Raw genomic sequence first — 23,289 nt, 5'->3', positions numbered from 1 at the left:
CATTGGAATGTGTTAGTGGTTGCTAAATTCTTTTTGCTAAGCTGTCTTGTTGCTTGTGCGGCAGCAGAAAAGCCACTGAGTGCCTTTTTTGCCCATAGTTATCCATTTTGACCATGATTCAGATCCATTATATAATGTTACTTTAATAAAGCAAATAACAACATGGCAGACTATAACTTTCTTTGGAAAAAAATATTTTAGGTAAATGACTCACCTTTCCCAGCAGCTAGCAGTCTTCCCTGTCCTGTGATGACCCATACATCAAGCATCTATCCTGGGAATGATGTATAAGCACATGCTGATGCCTTCTATTATTTAGGGATTATTATTATGGGATTTCTCTGATTATTACCTTGTTATGTCTATTGTACTGTATTGTGATTTGTGCATCTGACACACTCTCTCACCATTTACTAATTTCCATTAGTGCTGCCCATCAGTGCCATCTGTCAGTGCCCATCAGTGCTGCCTATCAGTGCTGTCTATCAGTGCCACCTATCAGTGCCCATCATTGACGCCTATCAGTGCCATCTATTAGTGCCCATCAGTACTGCCCATCAGTGCCACCTATCAGTGCCCATCAGTGCTGCCTATCCGTGCTCAACATTGATGCCTATCAGTGGCCATCAGTGCTGCCTACCAGCGCCCTTCAGTGCAGCCTCATCAGTGCACATCAGTGAAGGAGAAAAATTACCTGTTTGCAAAATTTTATAACAGAAACTAAGAAAAACTGTTTTTGTTTTGCAAAAAAAAAAAACACTGGTGATTAAATACTGCCAAAAGAAAGCTCTTAAAAATTATACAAATTTCATATGGGTACAGTGTTGCATGACTGTGCAATTGTCATTCAAAGTGCAACAGCACTGAAAGATGAAAATTGGCCATGGCAGGAAAGGTAAGGAAGTGCCCAGTAGGCAAGTGGTTAAGGCTAAACCACTTCTCTTCCAATTTCATTGAGTGGCCCTGTGTCTTCTTAAAGGGGTTGTAAAGGTATTTCTTTCCCAAATAGCTTCCTTTACCTTAGTGCAGTCCTTCACTTACCTCATCCTTCGATTTTGCTTTTAAATGTCCTTATTTCTTCTGAGAAATCCTCACTTCCTGTTCTTCTGTCTGTTCTTCCCTGGTGTGGAGAAAACCTCTTGAGGGGGGGGGGGGCGAGCAGGCAAGTCAGGACACTCTCTACTTTGCAGATAGAGAAAGGAGCTCTGTGTTAATGACACTCCTGCTCGCCAACTCCCCCCTCAAGAGGCTTTCTCCACACTAGGGAGAAAACCTTGCAATACTGTGTGTAGTTACAGACAGAAGAACAGGAAGTGGGGATTTCTCAGAAGAAATAAGGACATTTAAAAGCAAAATCGAAGGATGAGGTAAATGAAGGAGGACTGCACTATGGTAAAGAAAGCTATTTAGGGGGAAAAATTACCTTTACAACCCCTTTAAGCTCCCTGAAACTGAATAGTTTCCTCCATATGCTAGAACTACCATTAAAGTATTTGTATATCGCTATCATATATCCTCTCAAGTGTCTTCTCTAGGGAGCTTATAGTTTGTCCTCGTAACTGAGTTCCTTTAGTCCCTTATTAGCTTTGTCGCCCTTCTCTGGACTCAGACCCAGTGGACCCCCTGACAGCTGCTATAATAAGATATAAGAAAATACCAAAACAACAACAAGTTAAAGTGTAGGCTCAGAGAACCCACAAAATATAGTCAAGCACCTCAAAAAAGGCAGGAAGCTCTCACAGACCAAAACAAGGGAAGGAGGGCAGGAGAAAGTCTGATGCTGGCACAAGCACCAACTGAGCTCTGACAAGATCTCCCTCCTCTATACTCCTACAGGACAAACCCTATCCCCCCAACCCACCAATCCAGTAAGTAATAAACATTTTAAAAAAATCACCCCACCAAAAACCCAAGTAACGCTTTGCATCTACTGCACGCCGCAGTGATGCTGACCCTCCTCTTAGTGTTACTCAAATTTAGGCCATATGCCTTACTTACACTTCTTAACATTAAACCTCATTTGCCATGTATTTGCCCATCCCAATATTTTATTAAGGTCTTCTTGTGAGGTTTCTACATCTTACTGTAAAGTAATTGCCCTGCTTAGTTTTGTATCTTTTACAAACACTGCAATTTAAGCTATTAATACCAACCTTTATAACATTTATGAATACATTTAACAAAAAAACAAGAAGAGGGGCGCCTCTGAGTATGTTTCATAAGAATAATTTAATAAACAACAACATCCACTCACATGGAGAACAGGTAAGTTGCATTCAAATCCGGTTGCTGGGCTGAAGAGATGAAAGTGGGACTGCAGTCACAGCAAGTCCTGTAAAGCTGGCACCACATCAGATCCATGCAGGATGGAGTTCTATGTGTGCATATATATGTGTATATACACAGCTTCTTACCTTTGCCCTTGGACTATTGGGTACCACTACTTGAGGTACCTGTGTTTTGTGCCTTTTTTACTTGTTTAATGAATTAATTTAACAGAATTGGTCCAAGGTCAAAGCCTTGGGATACCACACCTACCACACTAAACCATTATGAGTACACACTATTTATCACCACCCTTTGGTTGCTACCCATAACCAGTTCTCTGCCCAGGTATATACCCTACGGGCTAAGCCAACAGACCTTAATTTGGAAATTAAGCATTTATTCGGACGTGTATTAAATGCTTTTGCTAAATACAAATACGCCACGTCCACAGGTCTTCCTTTTTCCTTTATCTAGTTGGCAGCTTCGACGAAGTAGCGCAAAACATACAAACGTCGAATCTGTCATTGAAGGCTTATGGTGTCTGTCAAAAGTTCTATGAAAATTCGACAAGCAGCTAAACTGTACGACGCCGCAATCATACATTTGCGGTCAAATGCTCGGCCCATAGGCTATAGAAGAATTTTGAATGTTGGTTGACTAGTAATAATAATTTATAAATATAATTATTACTAGTGTTATACAACATTAGAATTCTTCTATAGCTTGTAGGCGGAATATTCGACCGGAAATTTACAATTGCGGCATCGTACAGTTTAGCTGCTCTGTCGAATGTTCTTAGAACATTCGATGGACAGATTCGACCTTAAATAATTCGGATTTTCAGATGAATGCATTTTTTAACGAAAAAAATAAAATAAAAACAAATTTTGGGAGTAACTAAATTAATTAATTTTTCGGAACAAAAAGGAAATATTTCAGTGTGCGCATGTCCAATGACTACTTATAATGATACTGGGCCAGATCCAGAGAGAATTGGATCCGCGCAGCGTATCAGAGATACGCTACGCCGCCGTACCTTACCTGGCGGAATTTCGAATCCTCAACGATTTTGCGCCATAAGTTACGGCGGCGTAGTGTATTTCTGCCGGCGGAATTCAAATCGACGATCAGGGGGCGGGTTTCATTTAAATGAAGCGCGTCCCCGCGCCGAATGAACTGCTCATGCGTCGTCCAGAAATTTCCCTCCGTGCTTTGCGCGAAATGACGTCTCAACGACGTCATTTTTTGAACTTAGACGTGAGTTACGTCCATCCCTATTCACGGACGACTTACTCAAAAAAAAATTCACATTTCGATGCGGGAACGACGGCCATACTTAACATGGCACGTCTATCTATACGCCGCAAAATAGCAGCTTTAACTATACGCCGGAAAAAGCCGACTACAGACGACGTTAGAAAATGCGACGGCCGCGCGTACGTTTGTGGATCGTCGTAAATCGCTAATTTGCATACCCGACGAGGAAAACGACATGAACTCCACCCAGCGGGCGCCGAAGTATTGCATCTAAGATCCGAAGGCGTACGAAGCCGTACGCCTGTCGGATCTTACCCAAATGCCGTCGTATCTTGGTTTGAGGATTCAAGCTAAAGATACGACGCGGAAAATTTGAAAGTACGCCGGCGTATCAGTAGATACGCCGGCGTACTTGCTCTGTAAATCTGGCCGACTATTTTCATATACAAATTCTTGGATATAGTCCCTTATCATCCCTTCCAATAGTTTGCACACTATTGATATTAGACTGACTATCCTGTAGTCTCCAGGTATATATATTTGCTCTTTTTTAAATACAGGCATACCCCGCTTTACGGACACTCACTTTGCGTACACTCGCGAGTACGGACATGCCCGCGAGTGTACGTTAAGTGTCTCATAAGTACAAATATTCCTGCGCCGTACACCCGCATTCGACGGAACTGAAGTTCTGAGCACTTAGCCTGCCTAGTTCCAGTGTGCTCTTTCTGTATCCTGACTGCCTCCCCACCTCCGGTGACATCACATCCCCTCCGGCTTCCCTGTCAGCCACAGAATGCCATCCAGCCTCTCAATAGCACTGTCCTTTGTGCACAGTGCGATGTCCGGGGGATGGATTGGAGCGGCCCCCCCTTGCATCAGATGAGCTTATTTACATGTGAGTGTTCCCCTGATGCCCCCAATAAAGCCCCTGGCACCCCCACTACAGCCTAGAAGTGAAAAAAGGCATTGCTTCACTTTAAGTACATTTTCGTTTTACATCCATGCTCTGGTCCCGTTGTGTACTTAAAAGTGGGGTATGCCTGTATTAGGACCACATTGGCCTTATGGCAATCAGCTGATTCCAGTGACCACTTCTTAAGCTGTCCATACATTTTTTAAATAACAGTCTGTCTTACCTAGCTATATGCTTAGAGGACTCTCGGGTGTAAGCCACATGGCCTTGGGATGTCTAAGCGTTATCATGGTCCACCCATGGCTGACAAAATATTGGATCTAAGATGAATTGGAAAATATAGTCAATATGATTTTTACTGTATTGTATCTTATTAGCCTCTTTTGTTATTAAATATATAGGGCAAGATTCAGCAACAACATACCGCGGCGTATCTCCAGATACGCCGCCGTAATTTCAAATCTGCGCCGTTGTATCTTTACGCCGATTCTTAAAGGCAGATACGTTAAAAAAATAGGCTTCCTCCGCCGACGTAACTTGAATACGCCGGTGTATAATTGTGTGCAATTTTACGCTGGCCGCTAGGGGCGCTTCCGTAGATTTCAGCGTAGAATATGCAAATGACCTAGATACGCCGATTCACAAACATACGTGCGCCCGGCGGAATTTTTTTTACGTCGTTTGCGTAAGGCTTTTCTGGCGTAACCTTGCTCCTGCTTCTATGAGGCGTACGCAATGTTAAGTATGGACATCGTTCCCGCGTCAAATTTTCTACAAACAAGGAAATAGACAATGTTGAGAGATGTTGTTTTGAATTTTGTTACCTGAAGTCTAATTTCGAGGACTCTAATTTACATTGTATATAAATACAGCATCCCTGTCGTGTCTTTTATACATTGCTGTCTATATAAAGGAGCAAGGCTTTGGAATGCATTGACAGCAAATTACATACTGAACTGTTCATAAAATATCCATCATGAAATAGCCTGTTGCCTATGATGCTTACTAATTATTCCATTGGAACTTTGCACAGTTCTTTCCTCTATGGTGAATCATTTTTGTAAAAAATTATTTGGAAGGTTGATAATAGATGTGGAATAAACAATTGTATTTGAACTGATATAATGGACGCTTTAGGAATCTGGGCCAAACTCTGAACAGCCAGCAATCTAATGCCGAGTACACACGATCATTTTTCAGCATGAAAAAAACTTTGTTTTTAAAAAACGTCATTTAAAATGATCGAACATGCTGCATTTTTTAATGTCGTTTTAAACAATGTCGTTTTTCGGGTTGTAAAAAATAATCGTGTGTGGGCTAAAACGACGTAAAAACCTGCGCATGCTCAGAAGCAAGTTCTGAGACGGGAGCACTCGTTCTGGTAAAACTACCGTTCATAATGGAGTAAGCACATTCATCACGCTGTAACAGACAGAAAAGCGTGAATCGTCTTTTACTAACATGGAATCAGCTAAAGCAGCCCAAAGACGAATGGAACTTCCCCTTTATAGTGCCGTCGTACGTGTTGTACGTCACCGCGCTTTGCTAGATCATTTTTTAAAAACGATGGTGTGTGGGCAACGTCGTGTTTAATGATGAAGTTGGGGAAACGTTGTTTTTTGGACATGCTGAAAAACTATGTTTTTTTCATGCTGAAAAATTATTGTGTGTACGCGGCATTAGACACCCTACACCATTGGGCCTGTTTCATCATAAGAGATTCAAAAGTTCAAACAAGATACCAAACAACTTATTTAGATATACCGTACTTTCTTGACCTATTTACAAATCCATCCATAGGAATATATAGCATTTGATTATGTTGAGCTGGAATCCAGCATGAGTTATCCCATTAGCATGGATTTTTTTGTACATGTATCGATGATATGAGTAATTTACTCAGGTGGCCCCAGGATTCCCCACATGAAACAGCGGTGCCTAACCCAAATCGTAGTGGGTGTCACCTATATTAACGAGAAATTAACCAAAAGAAAGAAATTTGGGAATAAGTTGGTGTCATTTTCCAAATGTCTTTCTTTTGGTTCAGTATGAGTATTTTGCCTTATACATAGCTCAAAGGATGAAATTTAGGAGTAAGGTTTTTCTTTTAAAGATGTTTTGGCCAAGTTTTGATATATTTTGGTATGTGCAAAAAATTATACTGTGATGATGCCATAAACAATTTCTCTTCTTATATCAATTGATGTCAATCAGTGTTGCAGCCTATCGCTTGTAGCACTGATCAAGTGGCTTTTATTCGACGGGGAGGTCCAACAGAAGTAAATTCGTCAGTCCCTTGCTGAATTCTGATACATGTGTGACCGTCTTTAAATCTCCTGTATTGTTTGCTACAAAACTAAAGACATGCTAGGAGTAGGAAGGGTAATGCAGTGCTAGATTTTCAGCCTTGCTTTTCAAAGTCTCCAATCAACTGAAGGTGGAGCATAACTAATTGGTCTAAGAATTAGACAATCCTATGTCCTGTGATGTACTTCAAGAAAAGGGTTTTACAGTTAAGTAAAAATTATATTTTTCTTTATAAGCAGTCTGCACAGAAAAATGGCAAAATAATTTATTTCTATTAAACCGTTAAATGTTATTAAATTGTGCATTTAAAGCTTTACTTGGGAAGGTTTTCTGGTCTGTAGATGTAAAAATGTGTTCAGCTAAGGTGTAAATGTTATCTTTAAATTAAATGGTTTCTTTTTTAGATCACATTCCGTGATAAAAGAGCTATGCTTTGATTGATTGAGTTAATCTAACAAAGTCTTGCAAGCCTAAACTAGTTACTAAACCAGTTTCAGTGCAAGATTGTAATGATTAGTGTATATAGTCCCAGAGGTATTCATTATAGACAGAATTGCTCTTGTTGCCTTGCATAGAGAAGCTAGATTTTCAATGAGAAATAAAAGGCTGCCTGTAAAAATAGACTATCTAATTAAGTTAAACTACTCTAGCATTTGGCTTGACATCTTCATTATTCAAAATTAAAAAGATGCTTCACTTGAGTACACAACTTACTATTGTTTATGTTGTTGGAGTTTTGATAATTCCTAGGAAGGGTTGATTTTTTTAGCATGAGTTTTTCAACCAGGAGTGTACATTAAAAATAATGTAGTAAAACTGTTTACCTGCCAGCCTGTCTGTCTGTATATATAAACCTAATGGGAACCATGTGGCAAGGTCTGAAAGGGTAGAGAAAATGAGAGTGCCAAGAAGAACAGAGCAGCAGAACTTTTGTGTTATGATTCCCAACATGGAACACACTCAGCCTCAACACAGGCAACCTGCTACTACTATAGATTCCTTTATGGGTCAAAGCCTAAATGCAAACCAGACATTCTATAACAATTCTGAAAGATAAAACCATCAAGTGCTTCTGCTGTATATAGCCATTCACACACATACATTTTTGGAAATATATATCATGACACAGGTCATGACAAGTCCAGAGAGTGCATCTCCGCAACATAGATTGAGGCATTATTTATATAGTTAGCGGTGTCGTCCATACTTAAGTGATACGCAGGGGTGTGACTACAGATAATGGGGCCCCATAGCAACATTTTTATGGGGTCTCTCTACTGTCCTTGATCTTAACGTAAAGAAAATGTATTATTGTGTTTTTTCAGGCTGAATGAAAAAACATCTATCAGTGTATGGCCAGTCCTACATGGATCGAAATTCAGCAGGGACCAGCCAAATTTCGATAAATGTATGGGCACTCTGCTTGTACACAAGTCGATCTATCAGTCGACTTGTGTACAACCAGCCTCTCTGTTTTTTCCCAAATGATTAGTGCCACTGGCTATAGCGGGCAACACTAATCATCGTATTCTACCACACTCCCCACTGGCAGAACACAATAACATTATGAGAGGGATTCCCCTATCAATAAAGACTGTGTTGATGGGGAAATGTAGCTAATTGCTTTCCTTCCACCTGGGATGGAAGGAAAGACAATTTCATAATCTACAGTATGGCCTGCCTTAGGCATACAGGATTACAACCATGGTGGAAGGAAAGAAAACTGCATAATCTATGGCCTGTTTAGGCATACAGGAATCATTTCAGCTGGTGGTCAGGACAACCAGAAGCCCTGAGGGCAATACATCTACACTACTAAGGCAGGCCATATATAAACAAATCTTCTTTCCTTAAACCATGGACTGAAGGAAATAAAATTGCTCACTTTCCCCATGAAGACAGTCAGTGTTGATGGGGGGGGGGGGGGTCCCTCTCAAGCTACAGCCACTGGCAGTGATCACAAAAAAATCCATGATTGATGGATGGACTTCAGTACAACCAGCCTGCCACACATAGATCAAAATTCAGCCAATTCCTGCTGAACCGGACAGATTTTAATTCAAGTATGGCCAGCTTAAGACAGCTAAACAAAATTCTGACTATTGCACAGCCCGTAAAGGAGATCTATGACTAACAGAAAACATTCTGAAGTCTGCTCCTGCACATCTGACTTAAGGGTTTCTTGATTAGAATGTCATAGGGAGTATAAGGACAGTGTCATCAGCAACCTTCCCACCCTTTAAGGGTTTTCAGATGCGGGGAGGTGGGGTCTATAATCATGGGACCACCGTGATTGGCGGCCCCAGCGGTCACATGATCTGAAAGCTTTCCGTTAGCCAATAACTGTGATGGGAGTGCGCAGGGCGTGCGCTCTCAGCACATCTGTGTTTGCAATGTGATACACAAATATGCGCCACTTGGGGCCAAGAGGCTGCATATATGCATGCCATCAGTGCCAACATATTAAATATTAAATGGAGTTTTAATCATTAGGTTTATAATTAAACCTTCATTGCCAGAGCCTTTTTTTGCACATATTAAAATGCACAATAACACATTTTATATCCCAAAACATTAAATCTTTTAAGCAGAGACCCTGTGGAATAAAATTGTGATAGTTGCAATTTGTTATGTCACACAATATTTGCAATATTTGCGATGCTTTTAAAGGGGATGAATCTTGATGCTAAATTCTGGCCATTTATGGGGCTTGTATACATTAGTCACTAATGTCAAAAAGGCATGGGGAGTTGGGCACTGCCATGGGGGACACATACAATGCAATTTTTTTTTTTAAATATCACATCAGGCAGAGGGTTTTTTCATGTAGCTTTAAGGACAACACTGAAAATGCAAATCTTCTAAATAACATGCATGGCTATATCTTAACACTGTGAATAGTGTTACAAATCTGTGTTATTTTCACAGACAGGCTCAGCAACAATGTACACTAATAGCACATATATGCCTGTGGAATTCATTATTTAAGTTTAGAGGGAAAAGTAATTTCACTGGCAACGAGAAATTAGCCTGTAGTTTGCCATGGCTGTTCCTGTTACTGCTGATACAAAACTTTTCTGCCACTACCCCATTTCCATAAAGCTCTCATTAAGGCTCCATTCACACCTAGGTGTATTTACGCCCGATGCTCGATACGCTGGAGGGGACAAATACCATTGCCCTCTATGGAGATGGTTCACATCTCCACGCTGAACGCCGAAACGCCGAACGCCTGAAGCTCCAAACAAGTCCCGCACCCTTTTTTTCAGGCGGCTTCGGCGTTCGGCATAGGAGATGTGGACCTGGGGGTTAATGGGGGTTAAAATCGTAGCGTTTTGTCGCCGCAAATCGTGCTACCAAACGATACAATTTGTCGCCACAATTCACGGGACAAAACGCAGCGATTAGGTGTGAATGCAGCCTAAGAATTTAGAGACTGCAGATGATACAGCATAAGGATGTTTTTAAGGAGGGAGAATTATCTGAATTATACAAGAGAAAAAAAAGTGGAGGCAGGTATTTTACTGCAAGCATTAGGAGACTGAAGATGATACAACAGCATAAAATTGGCCAGCAGCAGGACAGTTTTGGATAGCAATGCTAGGCCTAAATTAACTAAAGACAAAGAGCCAGATCCACATAGAAATAGATTGGCGCAGCATATCAGAGATACGCTACGCCGCCGTACCTTACCTGGTGTAATTTAGAATCCTTAAAGATTTTGCGCCATAAGTTATGGCGGTGTAGTGTATCTCTGGCGGCGGAATTCAAATCGGCGATTAGGGGGCGTGTTTTATTTAAATGAAGCGCGTCCCCGCGCCGAATGAACTGCGCATGCTCCGTTTCTAAATTTCCCGTCGTGCATTGCGCTAAATGACGTTGCAACGACGTAATTTTTTTTAACTTAGACGTGAATTCCGTCCATCTCGATTCACCGACGGCCATACTAAACATGGCAAGTCTAACTATACGCCGCAAAATACCAGCTTTAACTATACGCCGGAAAAAGCCGACTAAAGACGCCGTAAATAATGCACCGGCCGCTCGTACGTTAGTGGATCGATGGAAATAGCTAATTTGCATACCCGACGCGGAAAACGACGTGAACGCCACCCAGCGGACGCCGAAGTATTGCATCTTAGATCCGAAAGGCGTACGAGGACAAATACCTGTCGGATCTAACCCAGATGCCGTCGTATCTTGGTTTGAGGATTCAAACCAAAGATACGACATGGGTAATTTGAAAGTACGCCGGCGTATCAGTAGATACGCTGGCGTACTCTGTCTGTGGATCTGCCCCAAAGTGTGCAGGGTAGGGTGTTACTTAGTGATATAAAGTGAGGTGCACACTGTTCTTGCACATAATTTTTCTTCCTTTCAAATTTTGCAACTGCATGCTGTGAACTAAATTCCCCTCCAAGAACAGACGCTTAGTAACAAGTAAGTGAATGATTTGACCTAAAGAATCTAAATACAGTACATAAAAAGATAGTACATAAAAATAAATGAAATGAAAGCCCAATTTTTTTTTGAAGGGGAGCCTTCCTGCAAAAAAGAAGGATTACTGTAAATCGGACAGCAAACAAAAAATGAAGTGCTATAAAAAACCTCCAATAAGAACGAAAGACAGCAAAGGGGTTCATTGCTCAAAGCGCTAGCACTAAAAAAGTACTCTATGACCCCCCCCCCCATGTTCGCCATGCAGTGCATTATTGTTTAAAAAATTCTCCTGGGCTGAACTGCACATATATTGTCTGGTGCCCTAAATCTCAAACCTGCATGATTCACTTTAAATAGAAAACCCCATGCCTATTTATTAATACCCCTAAAATCACAACATTGGTGTTTCAAATGCATTTTATTTTTTGCTGACAATCTGACAATACTATTATGGCCATGGGATAAATACATTCACTTTATATATACAGTATATATTTCAGTACATGAAAAATGCCTTGTGTGTCCAAGGTAGATTGCACAAAACAGTTGAGAGAGATAAAAGGAAAGTTGTGCCCTGAAAGATAATATGGTTTTGATAACTGCAGCTTGATAAATTAGCCTGCTGAGTGCTTTTAAATGAAGATGATCTATTAGTGTTGTCGAACATGTGAAATAAGACAAAAAGTTGTTTTCAGGATCATTGACTTAAACATATCAATGGCACTGTTGGACAATTCTTGCTGAGAGTTGAAATGATTTATGTAATGGACTCCAGGTTTCCACAGTAATGCATTAAGTTCTAAAACTATTGAGACTAAGTCATGCTGAGACAAAAGACTCTTCATTCTCAATGTATTCCATTCAGAAATTAAAGATAAGGTTCATCCTTTTTAAACTTCTCAAACTGTTCTCTGTGAAACATATTATCATAATATTGAAATGTCTACAAAGTAAAAGATGTATTTAATGAGCTCTGCGGTATACGGTATATTACATATTCACAAGCGTTTAATTTAATAACATTAGACGTGGGAGAACAAAATGCAATCAAAACACACTGGTTATCAAAAAAAGTAAAACCTTTCACTGTGTACAAAGATCATTCATGAATCGTTCACAAGTCTGGGAAGCACTCTCTTATGACCCTGGGTAGCTTTACTCCTTTGAATTGAATTTCCAAAACAGTGGAATTATTATTGGAATATTATGGTTCTAGGTGAAACTCCTGCGCTGTAGTGGATAAATGTGGGGATGGGGGGGTGGCAGAGGGGAAGGAGAGAAATGGACTAGGAGTGGGGGACTGCAGCAGACAAAAAAGAGTCTTTCCAATGAAGGACAAAAAATAAATGCAATAGTAGGAGGAGTCTGCGCTGTGATTACACTAGTGACAAACAATATAATTTAATGGACGAGGAAAAAGTGATAGTGGAGGGAGGGGGGTGGATGATGGAATGAAAGGAATAAACGTGTGAAAATGCAGCAACAATATCTTACACAGGGGTGAGACTAATCCTATTGGGACCAAGTGATGAACCACAAGGGGAATAGGTAAGTGAAGGAGTGATCTACCTCATGTGTATTCAAACACATAGGGTGGAATGAGTGAAACTCAAAACAATAATATTCACAGTGAGGTGAGGAAATAACTGATGTAAACAGCAAATGAAATAATGCCAAAAACCAGTCAGTGAAACGGTGCAGCCCAATCTTCAAATCATGCAGCCAACACCATAGAGTGAAGTAACCAGCTTACCTCTTAGTTGATACTCACACGTGAGGCAAATGGCTGATACTTCTGGTTGGTTGGATGTCCTTTTTGACAGATTGCAATGTTGAACCATGCATGTGGAGAAAAAGTGAATGTATATTGTGGGTAGACTCCCTGTCACTCCAAGGACAGACAACGGGAACTCTCTAGGTTGCAGTACACTTACACAACCGCCTGTGCTGGATAAAACCTCACATCCATTGCACTGCACACATCAAGGAAACTCCAGCCTGCTAGTATGTCCAAGAGCAGAAAAGAAGAAAGCCGGAGAAAGCGCTCACACCAAAGCCCCTTACAGCACACTGTGCAGCACACACATGGGTGACAACTCCGCTCCTCCGCCCGGCTCCTCTACTCCGCTCCTCCGCCCGGCTCCTCTACTCCGCTCCTGCGCCCGGCTCCGCTCCCATGTGAGTTGTGTAAGTGTACTGCAACCTAGAGAGTTCCCGTTGTCTGTCCTTGGAGTGACAGGAAGTCTACCCACAATATACATTCACTCTTTCTCCACATGCATGGTTCAACATTGCAATCTGTCAAAAAGGACATCCAACCAACCAGAGGTATCAGCCATTTGCCTCACGTGTGAGTATCAACTAAGAGGTAAGCTGGTTACTTCACTCTATGGTGTTGGCTGCATGATTTGAAGATTGGGCTGCACCGTTTCACTGACTGGTTTTTGGCATTATTTCATTTGCTGTTTACATCAGTTATTTCCTCACCTCACTGTGAATATTATTGTTTTGAGTTTCACTCATTCCACCCTATGTGTTTGAATACACATGAGGTAGATCACTCCTTCACTTACCTATTCCCCTTGTGGTTCATCACTTGGTCCCAATAGGATTAGTCTCACCCCTGTGTAAGATATTGTTGCTGCATTTTCACACGTTTATTCCTTTCATTCCATCATCCACCCCCCTCCCTCCACTATCACTTTTTCCTCGTCCATTAAATTATATTGTTTGTCACTAGTGTAATCACAGCGCAGACTCCTCCTACTATTGCATTATTGGAATATTGCATGAAACTATTATACAGCCTTTCATCCCACCAGCAGGTGAAGATTTTAGTTCCTTTTTACATCTTAATGTAAGCCAGTTAAAACCCTATTTTTGTTTGCAGGCTCCATAAATTAAGCTATAATTTAAAACAGGAGTGAATGACCTATAAGCAATGGCTTATACCTTATTGTATGGCTAATTGAATATTCAGTCAACAAAGTGAGACAAAGGCATGCATCCATTGCTGAGCCCTTTTGTTAGCTTACCCATAGCACTTTGTGATTCCTTTGTGTATCAAATATTTGTATATTGTAGATATAAATAATAAAAAACGGATATAAAATAACACTTTAAATTGTTTTAAAAAATTAAAAAGTATAATATAGTTTAAACATAGACAACACAATTAATTAGCATACTGCGACTTTTAAGGCACAGCATGTTTTTTCAATAAAAAATTATTTTATTGATGACTTTAAAATATAATATATAGAACTGTTACATAGAAAATGTCCATGAACAATACAAAACCATAAAATATGAATCAATCATGAACAGTGTGCTGTGTCTTGTCCGTAAGATTTTTTTTTTAGGCTTTGTTTTGCCATTTTATTTGTTGTGGCTGGCATATATATATATATATATATATATATATATATATATATATATACATATATATATACACATATATATACACATATATATATATATATATATATATATATATATATATATATATATATATATATATATATATATATATATATATATTAGCATTACCCAAGGAGCTGAAATATCAAGAAATAAAGATTTTGCCATCAATAGTCCCAGAGACCTATTCTTTTTGGAAGGATTGGACTTTTAGGTCTCATTTACCCTTGCGGCTGGGGGACAAAAAAAAGAGGCAGTTGATTTGTGTTTTCCACCCCCTGACTGTCCCTTAACCGAAAGTGGTGGCCAGAGGGGGTGGTATACATGCTGTGGTTGCAATGGTTTGCTTCACGGCTGTGTCAAAAATTATACCATAGGTTGCCTTCGGTGGGCAGTACACCAGCAAATACGACACATTTCAGTGAATGGGGCCATGCCACAACCACCCTGCAACCATGTGTGTAGTGCATGCAGTTGCGGAGTGGTGTTGTGACCCTTCAAGTTTAAAACAGGTGTGTTGGAGGTGAAATATCACCTCCAAGCTGCCTGTCAAAAGCTTCTGAAAAGTGATCCACCATGGATATTTTTTTTAGAGTAGCAGCAATGACAGCCACAAGTATTAACAAGCCCCCAGCAAATATTAGAATCATTGTGAATTGTGCATTACACAATACAATATGCTCATTATATGTTTTCCTTCCTTTCTGTCCCTCTGAATTTACCCGGTGATCTTGCCAAATCATTCTTCATTACATCTTTTTCAGCAGAGGGCTGACAACACTTTTTGGCTGCTGCTGCTGCTGAAATTACCAGAGCGTATTCACCCTTTCCACATCTTTCCATTGGACAGTCTACTGGATATAGCTTAGCATAGTAAAACATCACTTCCATGACATCAATGAACTGCTAGTCCTTGCCCACCAACAGCAGAGAAAAGAGGATGAAAAAGAAGGTTTGTGGTCATTTAACAGTAACAAAAAGAAGAAACATTTTTTTTCCACTTTTTTCGCTTTTTGAAACCTTGCATTGGCTAACAGATCTCAGAGTTGTATGTTTTGGCTGTCAGAGTGCTGAGCCTTGATATCCACTTTTATATTGACCATAATTCCAAACATATGCAATTTTTGGTATATAATTAAGTTATGTTTCCACGTTTTTGTTCAAATAACATATATGTCAAATAGCAATTAGGTCTAAACATAAAAAATGTTGCATTAAGTGTGGGGGAAACGTGGCACATATTTGTTGAAGATGGTCTGGAAGAGTCTGGAAGCATATTTATTAGGATTGTCCCGATACTGATACTAGTATCGGTATCGGGACCGATACCGAGCATTTGTTGCGAGTACTTGTACTCGCACAAATGCTCCCGATGCCTAATCCGATACCTGGGATGGGAGAGAGAGGTGGCGTGCAATAGGGGCGGAGTCAGTGGGCAGAGCGGAGAGTGAGTCCTCAAGCAGGTAAGCTTGCCTGGCAGGGGTGCAGGGTGCAGCCGCATTATCCATCATGATTGGTGACCGGAGCTGTCACATTCGGTAACTGAAGTGATGCTCCGTTTTGCCGTCAGTGCTTGGACATCCCGAATCCCATCTTGGTACACCCTGCACTCGGCCACATTAAGCCAGCAGCGGACATCTTGGTACACCCAGCCCGAACTATATGGGCCGGATGTAACAAGATGCAGGGTGTACCAAGATGGGCATCAGAGGCAGTATAGCAAAATAGTTTAGTTATTTTCCTCTCATGTAATTTATTTCAGTGCCCATAAGTGCCAGCGATCAGTACCAGCCACCTGTCAGTGCTCAGCTGTCAGTGCCATCTGTCAGTGCTCATCCATCTGTCAGGGTGCATCCATCATTCAGTGCCAGCCATCAGTGCCATCCATCTGTGCCAGCCATCAGTCAGTGCCAATTCATCAGTCAGTGCCCATCCGTCAGTGTCCATCCATCAGTGCCACTGCTAGCCATCAGTCAGTGCCATCCATGAGTGTCATCCATCAGTGCCAGCCATCAGTCAGTGCTCATCTGTCAGTGCTCATTTGTCAGTGCCCATCCGTCAGTGCTCATCCGTCAGTGCCCACCCATCAGTGTCATTGACAGCCATCAGTCAGTGCCACCTATCACTGTCAGCCATCACTGTGTGCCATATATCTGTGCTGCATAATATATGCCACCTATCAGTGCACTGCTACAACAGTAACACCTATCAGTGCTCATCAATCAGTGCCAGACATCAGTGCGTGCCACTTATCCGTGCCCATCCATCAGTGCCACTGCCAGCCAAGTCAGTGCCACCTTTTAGTACCCATCAGTCTGTTCCATCTATCAGTGCCAGCCATCAGTGCGTCACTGTCACAAAAAGTATCAGTACTTGTATTTAGTCTTAAAAAAGTGGTATCGGGACAACCCTAATATTTATATTAAAAATGTTACTAAATCCAGAACACTACATTTACTATATCTGGTTTCCCACAGTACACAAAACATGGAAATGCAATTATTTTAGTAAATATAAATATCTAAATACAGTATCTTTTCTCATCAGCAGTATATAGCAGTCTTGTGACTTCTATCCGCATCTGGTTAAAGCTTGTATGAGGTGTTTTCATTCTACTCTGACTGTCCTTTGAGGCTGTAGGACCCCTGACCCCCTGACTGGACAGTGCCGTTCGGCCTTGTGCTGATCACATGCACCCTCCCAAGAAAAAAAAAACTTTTTAGCAATACACACGAAACTGAGCATGTGCAGAGTGACTCCAACAGCTCTTTTCTATCAGGAGATGGATTGGGAACAGTGGAAAAATGGGAGGATCAGAGAAGACAGGATCAAACAGCTTTTTTACACAATGCAGAGGATTACCCCCTTAGGTTCCACAGTGATTACAACAAGCATGCTTTACTGCATATACAGGCTGATTTTACTGTTGTGGTTTTAGTAACACTTTAAAATGCCATCACACATTATTTGTATATATGTCAGGACAACCAGGGTCTCTATGACTAATGATGCACTTCACTGGAATTTTTAATAGTAACATCATAAATTTTTTGTAAGATCCAGAAATAATAAGAACAGATCCACAGAAATCCACACTTCCTGACTGAATAAAAGAGAGGACAGATTTTTAAAGTTTGTTCAACTCATGCTGAGACTTTATTTGTCTGACTGTTTAGAGGGCCAATGTCATGGGATACCTGAGCGACACTTTGTGTCATATCGTAATTTAATGCAAGCAGTGCACAACGAAAAGTACAGCAGAACATTATAATCCCTTCCCCCTTCCACCTAAGAAAAATGGAGGCATTTACACGATTGCACTGTAAGTTTTGCGTGATGTAAAACTGTATTTATTCTCCTCACTGGAGCCAGTCTCCAATATTTTGCCACATACTTTTCTTTCTATAGTAACATTATAATTGCTGCTGTCATATTTAATGTACTAACAAACCTGAAGGGTAATAATTAGAACTGCCATAGCTTACAGTGACTGAATCTACATTCAGTAATTGCTTTTGTGATGTGGTTTATTCTGGAAAAAAATTGAGAATTTTAAGAAACTTACATTTTAATAATACTCATTTTGTGTTGCTAATATAGCATTGATTTTAGCAGGTTTACTTTGATTTGCACATTTTATAAAAACATATTTTAAAAATAAAGATGTGGAGAATATCCACACTTTATGTCAAAAGATACTTTTTTACATTGTCATTCATTCGATACACAACAGGGAAAGAAACTTGTACACTGAACTGAAAAAGTTGTGTTTATTGACGCTTCTTAGTGAGTTGCCCATAGACAGTATACAGTATCTCACAAAAGTGAGTACACCCCTCACATTTTTGTAAATATTTTATTATATCTTTTCATGTGACAACACTGAAGAAATGACACTTTGCTACAATGTAAAGTAGTGAGTGTACAGCTTGTATAACAGTGTAAATTTGCTGTCCCCTCAAAATAACTCAACACAGCCATTAACTTCTAAACCGCTGGCAACAAACGTGAGTACACCCCTAAGTGAAAATGTCCAAATTGGTCCCAATTAGCCATTTTCCCTCTCCTGTGTCATGTGACTCAGTGTTACAAGGTATTGGGTGTGAATGGGGAGCAGGTGTGTTAAATTTGGTGTTATCGCTCTCACTCTCTCATACTGGTCACTGGAAGTTCAACATGGCACCTCATGGCAAAGAACTCTCTGAGGATCTGAAAAAGGTATTGTTGCTATACATAAAGATGGCCTAGGCTATAAGAAGATTGCCAAGACCCTGAAACTTAGCTGCAGAATGGTGGCCAAGACCATACAGTGGTTTATCAGGACATCTTTCACTCAGAACAGGCCTCGCCATGGTTGTCCAAAGAAGTTGAGTGCACGTGTTCAGAGTCATATCCAGAGGTTGTCTTTGGGAAATAGACATATGAGTGCTGCCAGCATTGCTGCAGAGGTTGAAGGGGTGGGTGGTCAACCTGTCAGTAGACAGACCATACACCGCACACTGCATCAAATTGGTCTGAATTGCTGTTGTCCCTGAAGGAAGCCTCTTCTAAAGATGAGGCACAAGAAAGCATGCAAACAGTTTGCTGAAGACAAGCAGACTAAGGACGTGGGTTACTGGAACAATGTCCGGTGGTCTGATGAGACCAAGATAAACTAATTTTGTTCAGATGGTATCAAGCGTGTGTGGCGGCAACCAGATGAGGAGTACAAATACAAGTGTGTCTTGCCTACAGTTAAGCATGGTGGTGGGAGTTTCATGGTCTGGGGCTGCATGAGTGCTGCCAGTACTGGGGAGTTACAATTCATTAAAGGAACCATGAATGCCAACATGTACTGTGACATACTGAAGCAGAGCATGATCCCCTCCCTTTGGAGACTGGGCCACAGGACAGTATTCCAACATGATAACAACCCCAAACACACCTCAAAGATGACCACTGCCTTGCTAAAGAAGCTGAGGGTAAAGGTGATAGACTGGCCATGCATGTCTCCAGATCTAAACCCTATTGAGCATCTGTGGGGCATCCACAAATGTAAGGTGGAGGAGTGCAAGGTCTCTAACATCCACCAACTCTGTGATGTCATCATGGAGGAGTGAAAGAGGATTCCAGTGGCAACCTGTGAAGTTCTGGTGAACTCCATGCCCAAGAGGGTTAAGGCAGTGCTGGAAAATAATGGTGGCCACATAACATATTGACACTTTGGGCCCAATTTGGACATTTTCACTGAGGGGTGTACTCACTTTTGTTGCCAGTGGTTTAGACATTAATGGCTGTGTGTTAAGTTATTTTTAGGGAACAGCAAATACACACTGTTGTACAAGCTGTACACTCAGTACTTTACATGTCTTTACTGGAGAGTGCTTGCCCACATTCACCAGAAGTAAAGTGCATGTTGTGGAAAAAGGTTTTACTGCTGCTTCAATAGTGCTTTGGGTATGTCAAAATAATTGGGACATTTTCTTTTTTATTAGAGTTCAACTTTTGGCTGTATTTTTTGTTTTGTTTTTATGTATACAGCTAAATATTTATGGTAAAAATGGATCTCCGTTTATACAAAGCAATGGCTCCCTAATATATATATATATATATATATATATATATATATATACAGGGAGTGCAGAATTATTAGGCAAATTAGTATTTTGACCACATCATCCTCTTTATGCATGTTGTCTTACTCCAAGCTGTATAGGCTCGAAAGCCTACTACAAATTAAGCATATTAGGTGATGTGCATCTCTGTAATGAGAAGGGGTGTGGTCTAATGACATCAACACCATATATCAGGTGTGCATAATTATTAGTCAACTTCCTTTCCTTTGGCAAAATGGGTCAAAAGAAGGACTTGACAGGCTCAGAAAAGTCAAAAATAGTGAGATATCTTGTAGAGGGATGCAGCACTCTTAAAATTGCAATGCTTCTGAAGCGTGATCATCGAACAATCAAGCGTTTCATTCAAAATAGTCAACAGGGTCGCAAGAAGCGTGTGGAAAAACCAAGGCGCAAAATAACTGCCCATGAACTGAGAAAAGTCAAGCGTGCAGCTGCCAAGATGCCACTTGCGACCAGTTTGGCCATATTTCAGAGCTGCAACATCACTGGAGTGCCCAAAAGCACAAGGTGTGCAATACTCAGAGACATGGCCAAGGTAAGAAAGGCTGAAAGATGACCACCACTGAACAAGACACACAAGCTGAAACGTCAAGACTGGGCCAAGAAATATCTCAAGACTGATTTTTCTAAGGTTTTATGGACTGCTGAAATGAGAGTGAGTCTTGATGGGCCAGATGGATGGGCCCGTGGCTGGATTGGTAAAGGGCAGAGAGCTCCAGTCCGACTCAGACGCCAGCAAGGTGGAGGTGGAGTACTGGTTTGGGCTGGTATCATCAAAGATGAGCTTGTGGGGCCTTTTCGGGTTGAGGATGGAGTCAAGCTCAACTCCCAGTCCTACTGCCAGTTTCTGGAAGACACCTTCTTCAAGCAGTGGTACAGGAAGAAGTCTGCATCCTTCAAGAAAAACATGATTTTCATGCAGGACAATGCTCCATCACACGCGTCCAAGTACTCCACAGCGTGGCTGGCAAGAAAGGGTATAAAAGAAGAAAAACTAATGACATGGCCTCCTTGTTCACCTGATCTGAACCCCATTGAGAACCTGTGGTCCATCATCAAATGTGAGATTTACAAGGAGGGAAAACAGTACACCTCTCTGAACAGTGTCTGGGAGGCTGCGGTTGCTGCTGCACGCAATGTTGATGGTGAACAGATGAAAACACTGACAGAATCCATGGATGGCAGGCTTTTGAGTGTCCTTGCAAAGAAAGGTGGCTATATTGGTCACTGATTTGTTTTTGTTTTGTTTTTGAATGTCAGAAATGTATATTTGTGAATGTTGAGATGTTATATTGGTTTCACTGGTAAAAATAAATAATTGAAATGGGTATATATTTTTTTTTTGTTAAGTTGCCTAATAATTATGCACAGTAATAGTCACCTGCACACACAGATATCCCCCTAAAATAGCTAAAACTAAAAACAAATTAAAAAACTACTTCCAAAAATATTCAGCTTTGATATTAATGAGTTTTTTGGGTTCATTGAGAACATGGTTGTTGTTCAATAATAAAATTAATCCTCAAAAATACAACTTGCCTAATAATTCTGCACTCCCTGTATATATATATATATATATATATATATATATATATATATATATATATATATATATATATATACATACACAAACACAGTATATACAGTATGTAGTAAATGTTTCTGTGTTATTAACATTTCTAGGATCCTCAAGCTAATTTTCCTTGAACCATTTTTAATTGCATATGCTGGCAACAAGGTAAAACCTTTTTGGATCACATGTACATTCAAGAAATTACATTTGTTTTCCTCAGATCAGATATTCAGCAACAATACAACTTAATGGTGCCCTAGGAATGTATTAAATGATTTTTGGTTCTTAAGAAAAGTGCCTAATGGAAATTCTACAAATGCCAGACTTTGTTATGCCTTTGGGGGGATAATGTTCCAAAATCAACATTAAAACAGCAGCACAATCATCTTTTAGGGTCTAAAATGTGCTTTTCTAGAATAAAAATAACTTAGCTTGTAAAACTTGTTGTATTTGCGGTTACAGTGACAGATATATTTTATGTTCTCTTTTACAGTCTTACCCTGGACATAGCCTAGAGAATGAAGATTTTAACATTCCACCTATTACACCACCATCACTGCCAGAGCATTCACTGGTGTCATTGTCAGAGGCAGAGTCAGGATACCATTCGATGTGTCATCCCATGAACCAGAATGGCCTACTTCAATTTCACCCTCAAAATATGGATCTGCCAGCAATTACAGTATCAAATATGCTGGGTCAGGATGGGTCTCTAATTTCAAACTCCCTTTCAGTGGTAAGATAATCTGTTTATGTTTTGATGGTGTATGTGTTAATAACAAAATATGTCAGACATTGTAAAGGCTGTTCCCGTTGCTAATTTATGATTCTCAAGTATATGCCGATTGTCAGGGATGTCATATATGAATTTCAAGAATCACAGTTATGTATTTACCTTTTAATGCTCCAAATAAAAGCCACTGTACAGTCAAGGCCAGAAGTTCTGAGAATGACACAAATATTAAATTTCACAAAGCCTGCTGTCTCAGTTTTTATGATGGCAATTTGCATATACTCCAGAATATTATAAAGAGTCATCAGATGAATTGCAATTAATTGCAAAGTCCTTCTTTGCCATGAAAATTAACTTAATCCCCCAAAAAAAACATTTCCACTGCATTTGTGAAGATTTCAGGGAACCCAAGAAAGTCCAGCAAGCGCCAGGACCTTCTGGCACTACAGTTGATTCAGCTGCGGAATCGTGGCACCACCAATGCAGAGCTTGCTCAGGAATAGGAGCAGGGAGGTGTGAGTGCATCTGCATGCACAGTGAGGTGAAGACTTTTGGAGGATGGCCTGGTGTCCAGAAAGCAACCACTTCTTTCTGAGAAAAACATCAAGGACAGACTGATATTCTGCAAAAAGGTGCAGGGATTAGATTGCTGAGGACTGGGGTAAAGTAACTTTCTCTGATGAATTCCCTTTCCAATTGTTTGGGGCATCCAGAAAAAATATTCTCTGAAGAGGAAAAAGTGAGCGTTACCATCGGAGTC

General features: G+C 40.5%; 1 protein-coding gene across 5 annotated transcripts in view; it reads left to right on the top strand.

Moving 5' to 3' along the window:
• TOX (thymocyte selection associated high mobility group box) overlaps nt 1-23,289 on the top strand; it is a 300,519-nt gene that overhangs the window by 163,643 nt on the left and 113,587 nt on the right. For 4 of the 5 annotated variants that reach the window (XM_040354249.1, XM_040354248.1, XM_040354251.1 and 1 more), the window contains one exon: nt 22,290-22,532. In XM_040354249.1, coding sequence (XP_040210183.1) covers nt 22,290-22,532 — 243 coding nt within the window. Of the gene's footprint in view, nt 1-15,533; nt 15,561-22,289; nt 22,533-23,289 lie in introns of those variants that run through there. The other variant, XM_040354252.1, reaches the window with a different exon arrangement.

This window comes from Rana temporaria, chromosome 5 (assembly GCF_905171775.1).
Source record: "Rana temporaria chromosome 5, aRanTem1.1, whole genome shotgun sequence".
Taxonomy (NCBI): Eukaryota; Metazoa; Chordata; class Amphibia; order Anura; family Ranidae; genus Rana; species Rana temporaria.
This window is presented reverse-complemented; position numbering and strand designations above follow the sequence as displayed.